The sequence below is a fragment of the Gouania willdenowi genome, chromosome 16, assembly GCF_900634775.1.
Source record: "Gouania willdenowi chromosome 16, fGouWil2.1, whole genome shotgun sequence".
Classification (NCBI taxonomy): domain Eukaryota; kingdom Metazoa; phylum Chordata; class Actinopteri; order Blenniiformes; family Gobiesocidae; genus Gouania; species Gouania willdenowi.
This window is the reverse complement of record NC_041059.1, coordinates 27805452-27813677: the sequence shown is the minus strand read 5'-3', so window position 1 is coordinate 27813677 and position 8226 is coordinate 27805452. Positions and strand designations below refer to the sequence as shown.

The window sequence follows — 8226 nt, the reverse complement described above, 5'->3', positions numbered from 1 at the left end:
TGAACACTGAAAGGAAAACGTGTGCTATGATGGCCAACACGCCAGACAGCTCTCCGCAATGGCTCCTCAACACCTGTACCTGCCACGCCACGCCGGGTGGACCAAAGAAGAAGGGAGAGAGGCAGGCGGGTGCGGCCAGACCCGTATATTAAAGGGTGTGTCACTGCTCAGCAATCAGTGGAACAGGAGGGCGAAGAACAGCGCACCTGCTACAATACCAGCAAACAGTTTAATCAGGTACGAAAGGGAAATGAATTCTTCTGAGAAGCGCAAATAAAGGGTTCCATGTTTTAGAAAATTTGTCAAGGGAGACTTTAACAGTAAAGCAAATCTTCTCTACTTTAACAAAATACAGGACATCCCGTAGCCAATGAATATAAGATGGTGTTGGGCATTTCCAATTTGTTAGTATAGCCCGACGTACCAGAAGAGTCATGAAAGCCAGTGATGATTTCAGAAGAGCTGAGAGAGATATTTGAGAAGGTGTAATACCGAATAGAGCAGCAGTAAGTGGATATAGATGAACTGTTTTACCAACTACAACTGACAAGATTTCAAAAACTTTAGTCCAGTAATTTGACAGTTGTGGACAAAGCCAAAAAGTATGTATTTTGCAGTTGGATGTTAGTATCTGTCACATGAAGGTAAAATGTTTGTGTACATTTTAGCCAAACGTGATTTGATGTAATATATTCGATACAGAAATTTGCACTAGATAAGACTGTTTAGTGCAAATCAAAGATTTATGTAACATTTGTGACTAAAGCTCCTCCGATATGACCTCCCCCAAATCTTCTTCCCAGCGGACTCAAAGTGTGTCAGTGGCCTGCGGACGAACTGAGTTCATGTGATTATACGTAATAGAGATGGTGTCTTTGAGAGTAGATACAGTAGGTTGCAGAAATGTATCAAGAGACGAAAGCATTTGGGAAAGTTGGAAACATACTATGAACAAAACGTACCTGTAAGTATTGGAAAAAATGGCTGCAAGGTACATCAAACTTATCAACTAGATGTTGAGAAGCAAAGATGTTATTAATAAACATTGTCCCTGAAAGATTTAACACCCATCCTTGGCCATAAAATAAATGCTGTGTCTAAAAATGAGGGGAGAAAATATGATTGGATGCAAGTAGAAGGATTGCAAGCCAAGGCATCGTCTGAACTGAAGCCAAATCTTCAATGATGATTTTACTATCTTATATCTTGTATAAACAAACACTGGATATTGAATAAGAGAGTGATGCAAGGTCAACAGTGAAGTTGGTTTGCCTCCATAATAAACCAGGCGGCAGAATTTGAAACATCAAACTGAAGTCAGTATCGGAATATTCTAATATTACAAGACAAGTAATAATATTTAAAGTTAGGAAGGGCCATGCCCCCAAGTTGTTTAGATTTTTGCAAATACTGTAAGCGCAAGCGAGGCACTTTCTTGTCCCATAGAAATTCATGAATGAGAGTGCCAAGTTTAAGATTGAGCACAAAATAAAAGAGCCCTGATATGGCAGTTTGTGCGGATTGTGTTGTGAAGTGAGGATTACTTGCTAAAGCACGATCACAACCAAAACCTACTGTGTATAGAAATAGCTGTGCCGGCAGAACACAATCTGAATCCAACTGAAGAAGTGTCAGAAGATAGCGCTTGAAGTTCTACAAAGCCACAGAGCCACGAGTGTGATAGTCGTATCCCTACTCAAAACTATAATTCTAGTTCCTGTTAAGGTGGGCAGACACGTTTTCAATCGTTGTATTCAGCTCCAGCTCAAACTGTGCGCTTGCAGAGTCTGAATGTTCCAGCTCATGATTCATGTTCTCACACTATACGGACCGACACTCTGACACGGTCCGACTGCTCAAACTGTACGTCATACATGACGCGTCGGGGTGTTGTTTCTGGAAATGCAATGTACAAATTAGAAGAGGAAAAAGAACTCTGAAGCATCGCCATTAAAACAGAAGAAGAAGAAGAACCCGGAAGTGGAGAGACACTCTCAAATCTCAGTAAATAAAGCTTTGAAAAATATTAGGCGGCAATGTGGGTAGTACGGTCTGTCAATTCTACAGCGGTCCTACAGTGTTGGCGCATGCGCAGTGTGAAAGTTGGGGTAAGCCGGTCCATAGCACTGCTTCAACTGTGAGATACCCTCAAGAGGAGCGACTGCATTTCAAACATGTTGGATTTTCTTACGACCATACGATTGCTGATCGGGAGCTGGTCGTGAAGTGTTAATCGCTTCTCGTGACACCATGTGTACTAGTACACGATATACGATTTATCCAAGACTCGGCCTGATCCTAAAAAGAGACGCACAAATCAAGAATCGGCTCAAAATGGGCCAAAAATTGCAGTGTATGCCTGCCTTAAGAGGTGCACAGTTGTCAGCTATTCTTGGTACTGCCAAGACATCTTACAAAATGGGTTATTTCTTGCTGAGACATGAGAGAAAAGGAGGTAAAATAAGTCAGACAACCTGGAGAGAATCACATGACATTAATGACTTTGAATAACATACTGTAGAAATATAAAAGTGAAGTGCGTGCTTACAATCATGTGGAACCAAGATTTTCCCAAGTGTGCAGAACTCCAACAGGCGTTAAGAGGATGGCGAGAAAACATAAAGAACAAAACATTCCAGTTTACCCCTCGAGTGAGGAAAAGCTTCCTTATTTGGGCACCGTAGTGGAACAAGCATTTCTCTGAATATTTATAACTGTTTTGACCTCAGTCAGTGTGAGACTTCAGCGTGTTGAGAGTCCCTTAAGAGTGGCTAGCCAGCATCAGTGGAGCGTGCAGTCACAAGGACTGATGAAAATCACTTGGTCAGTCAGCGCAGACGTTTAGAAATCATCACATTCGCAGTGCCGAGAGGGGAAAAAAAAATGCTGACAGCAGCTTACAATGCAAAAGAAACATTGGAATCATCTCTCACTGACAAAAGCGCTTACATCACATCAACGCCATGAATTACTTTTTTTTAAAACAAGGAAAAGTTCCTTGTTTTTTTCTTTTTGAAAGAGTGAAAACGCAGCAAAAAGACTGTCAGCTCTATTTTATTAGTATCAAGCTAAACATTCTGTTTCAGCAGTTGTTGAAGTAACTAAGTTGTGAGTGAGTTTTTGCATTTGAGTGAACTTGCATTAATAAGGTTCCTTGCGATGCTAAGTCCAACGTCTTCATGACGTGTCAGCCTTATCTAGTTTTCCTCAAAAAAAAAAAAAAAATAATAATCAGATTTTAATTTAGTTCTATATTTAAATTTGTAATTTTAGTTTAAATTACAATTTTATATTAGGGCAACAGAATTTGTGTAGAAGTGGGGTGGTGGCCTAATGGATATGGAAGCAGAGTTGTAATCAGAGGGTTGCTAGTTCAAACCCCACTGTCATTGCTCTGGGCCCTTGACCTAACTGCTAATTAGTACTGTAGGTGGCAGAAGAACAGTAAAGAAGGTTAAAATGAAGCAGTATTAAAATATTTGTGTTACAAAAATTATTGAGTTAGACAAACTGAAAAATGTAAGTTGACTTGCCTTCATTTTATGTTTAACTAAAACAAAACACTGATTTGACAACAAATCAATAATTAAGTCCATGACAATTAAAACCATTGTGTTTATGTAATTTATTAACTACATTTTAAAGAACTTAACTGATTTAGGTGATACCAATTGAAACAATTCAGTTAAAGTTTTTTTTTTTTTTAGTGATGGGGTTAACATAACGTTAGAGATGTGTGTTGGCTTCTTTAGACAAATTAAAACCAATGGGTTTAATGTGGTGTTGCGTGTGTGGCTCCTGTACACATGAATGTTATTTAAAATTAAAAATATTTTTTATGCATGTTTAAAACTTAAAATAATTCTTATAGATAAGACAAGCCTCTGATTTACAGTACATTGTCCTATTTGATATGGTCATAAGAACACCAATTATTTTCTTTTATTTTCTAGAAATAACACAATCACTGATTACTGTGTGAAACGGACACTTCTGGACACACAAATCCTTGTTCATGCTCATTAGAAAAGTATATGCGATTAAGAAATGGTTTGATAGTTTCAGTACTAAATGACAGGGCGTATGAATCAGCTATTATAGCTATTTTCCCATCATTGCAGACTGTTGTGTAATGGAGTGTGTAATAGCTATTATTTCCTTCAGTATCCGCGCTCGTCTCCAAAGTATGTTTCTGTCAATTTGCAAAGGAGAGCCTGTCAAAAATCAGATAGGGTGAGTGTCCATTAATATAACACAAGTGTGCGGTCTGCAACTTCCCCGTGAGTAATCTTAAATGAGGTGTTTTAATCAGAGTCAGGCTTTGTACTCTTGACTAAAAAGAAGGAATGAGGTCTCTGAAGATTGCGTTAATTCCCTACCCTTCAGTTCACAGCTGAGACATCAGCTATCAGCAGCCGCTCATAATGGAACTCTCACTGCACTATCTGCAGGCAAACACATGCTGGAATATTAATGCTGTGATCAAACCCACTGAATAACAATGACCAAGGGAAACACTCCTTCACAATTTATTAGAATCTTGGATAAGACATCGGCAACAGGCGACCCGGGAGTCACATGCGGTTTTCGCTTTTATATTTGTGCGGCCCCCAAAGACAAAATTGACCTCATTTATCAACCTTGCTTGAAAACGGCTGCAAATTTGAGTACGCATTTGACGACAGGATTCGTATCTGACCTTTCCCAGCTTTCAAATAATCAGGTGTTGATAAATCTATTAGACTAACTCATTTTGCAATTATATATTACTGGTTCGAGGCCTCGCCCACTTGAGGTCAAACAAGAAAGTAAACTTTTCCAAGGTGAACATCAGCATCCTCACAGCTGAGGTGGAGCAAAACAAGTTGTGCTTTTTGAAAGTGTGAAAACAGAATTTAAAGGAGCTCAGTTAAACTCTCCGTGGAAGAGGATCAGCTACCGAGCAGGTGATGTCTGCCCCCCTGTGTGCGCCGAGAAGAACTTCACAGCGGAGATCCTGGAGTGACACATGGAAATATACCATTCATAAAAGGGTTTTGTTAAAACAAATTAATGAAACCCTAAATGTTTTGCCTTCTTTGTTTATTATGTCTTCAGCCAATTTCACAGAAAATTCATCACATTACTGACTAAATACTGCACCGCATTTTTGAAATTTTAAGGTACAATTTACATTCTAAAGCGATGAATAAGTCCCATTTCCTAGAGCTGTGTGCGTTTTACATACCGTTGAATCCAACCCAGTCTCACTCCCAACTCGTCACATATCGACGTTCTGGAAGGACCATTTAGCGTCAATAATCGACGTACGGGCGTACCCCCTTAGCATTCATTTTCAACGCTGAGGGTCCGTACGCTGCTTTTCACCACAACTTTTCAAAATAAGACTTCTAATCCTAACCCAAACATAAGTTATGGGTAAATTTCTCACAAGAAATAAATAAAAACAATTGTAAAGCCACAATCTATCCTGAAATAAGGCAATTTGTCAAGGGCAAACGGAACGTCCCGAACGTCGATATGTGACGAGTTGGGAGTGAGAATGTGTTGCTGAATCAAAATGCTCCTGCTCGGATGGTAGCTGGGTTTGTCAGTGGGTTTTAAAGTGATCCGTGGAAGGAAAACCAAGAATAATGGTATCACTATTAGCGTGGGCCTTAATAATCTGTTCTGAATATGTGTCTGCTTATGATTAAATGACAGTTTAAGTTTGTTAAATAATTATTTTCAGACTCACATTTGGCTATGCTGTACCACAAATCCACACACCCAGATTAGCGTACATTAGCTCAGATCTGACGTGAGATCTGATTAGCGTCCGCTCAAGTCAAAATCGATAAATGCCAAAGCTTGCGTGAAAATGGTTGTACTGCCGTTGTATCTCAGATCTGAAGGTACAAACGGCTGATTAATGAAGGTGTCACGGTTGAGTGTAGGTGTTGACCCAAATGCAAGGAGAGAGGAGGCAGAATGCAGCATAGCGCTCACGGAACCAATCCATGTTTATTTCTCAAAATTGAATCCAAAATCCAAAAAGGCAGAAAAGAAAGAAATGGTAAATGGACTTGATTTTATATAGCACTTTATCACCACACTGAAGCAGTCTCAAAGCACTTTACATATCAGCTCATTCACCCAATCACTCTCACATTCACACACCAGTGGGACAGGACTGCCATGCAAGGCGCTAGTCGACCACTGGGAGCAACTTAGGGTTCAGTGTCTTGCCCAGGACACTTCGACACATAGTCAGGTACTGGGATCGAACCCCCAACCTCTCGATCAGAAGACGACCCACTACCATGGTCGCCTAAAGAAATCAGGGAACAGGGAACAAAACTCAGCAGGACATGAGGAGGCAATGACAACAATGACCTAGCAGCAGTCATACTGTGTCCAAGCGCTAAATAGTGAGGGAAGCTTGATTGGGAATGGGCCACACCTGGGTGGAAACATGAGGGAGCTAATCAGTCACAAACCAAGCACACAGACATCAGTGGATGTGGAGCCACAAGCAGGAATCCCTTGAACACAGAGACAAGAGTTACACTAGAATACAGAATAAACAAAGACTCAGGAAAAAGTGCTAAACCCAAACCAAACAGAACCTGACAGAAGGAATTGTTGACTTTGAAAACACATAAATTACAAAAAGGTACACAAAAAGAGCAAAAATACACAAGACTCTTAAAAACATACAAAATTACAGATAAATACGGAAAAAGGACCAAATTCATCCAAAAAAAAAAAAAAATGCCAAGATGACTACAAATTTTCTTCATTTTTTGTTTTGTTTTGTGCACCATCTACCAAGACAAATTCCTTGTACTGTCCTTAAAACTGTACTTGGCCATTAAACATTTCTGATTCTGAAATAAATAAAATTACACACACAAACATAAATATGCAAAACTGACTCCAAAAACACTCAAATGGCTCATAACACACAAAAAATATATATACAGAATGACAGAAAAATATGCAAAGTGACTCTACAAACACACAAAACAACAAAAACACCAAACCTTTTCTTCTTTCCGTCATTAATGCTCAGATGGGTAATTATTCTAAATAATGGCACAAATATTGATAATGTGGCCCTTGGATCAATCACATTTTTTGTGGCCCCCGCGTGATAAAATCAATGAATAATGTTTAGATAATCTGTCTATCTATTCCATTTAAAAGCTAAACTGCAGCTGATCAGCAGTGATAATGGCGGATGACTACAAATGTGATGCTGCTTTTTATTGTTCATCTTTCATTAGCAATGAAATAAAAATGAGAAGGAAGATGAGTCTGAAGGTAGTAACAGTGCCTGGCTTGGTTTACGTGTCTACGGTTACTACTGTTTATTCTGTGTTGTAGTGATTGCTCAGTGCAGAAGATAAACAGAGGAGTATTGTTTCCTTTATCTCCATTGGAAATAATAGAAATGCTGCCAAGTTAAATGGGGATTATTCTTGGACAAAATATAACAACCATCTCTTTAATACCTATATATATAATATATTTTTTTTTTGGAGGCTTAGGGTTGTTATTTACTGCAAAGGAAGAATTCATGTCATAGGACAGGGAGTTTGCAGCTTTATCTAATAAACAACAAAATGTACTAGTTTTTATTTGACTTTTTTTCTCCAGTCTTAATGCATGGTTTGTTATTATATATCACAGTGTGTTTCAGTGTGTGGCTTTGTAAATTGTAGAAAATGAGAGGATATGTTGATGTGTAGCTGATATGATGTATTATTATTATTATTATTAGTGCTTTTACAACTACCAGGCCTGCACAGCAGAAGGACATAAAGGAGAGATCACATATGAGCAAGTCAATAAAAAGAAGATTTTTATTATTTTGCATTTGAGTGTCATGTGTCTCTGGGTAACTTCAGCACCATCTTTGAAGGTGTGGGTGTTTCCTTCTCCAAAACCTGTTTTCTTAGAGGCAGGTGATTTTTATTTTACCTGAACCTACGCCCAATAAACCATGCAAACAAATCGCCTTCTGTGGCACCCTCAGAAGATCCATCTTCTACCCCTTATCCGTAGGTGGGTCGCGGGGGCAGCATCTTTAAAAAGGAAGCCCAGACTTCCACGTCCCTCAAGCCAGCTTGTGTAGCCAGGGAATGGATCACCCAGGCTCCCGCCTTGGACTGATGCGGACGGGCCCACTTCATCTTTATGGGGCTGTGCCCGGCCGGGGCCCATGGGAAGAGACCCGGCCAT

General features: G+C 39.5%; 1 protein-coding gene across 1 annotated transcript in view; it reads right to left on the bottom strand.

Annotated features, from left to right (window-relative positions):
• Positions 1 to 8226, bottom strand: part of LOC114477890 (DEP domain-containing protein 1B-like) — a 32439-nt gene extending 24213 nt beyond the window's left edge. Inside the window, 2 exon segments of the mRNA XM_028470558.1 lie at positions 7781 to 7785; positions 8037 to 8226. Coding sequence (XP_028326359.1) covers positions 7781 to 7785; positions 8037 to 8226 — 195 coding nt within the window.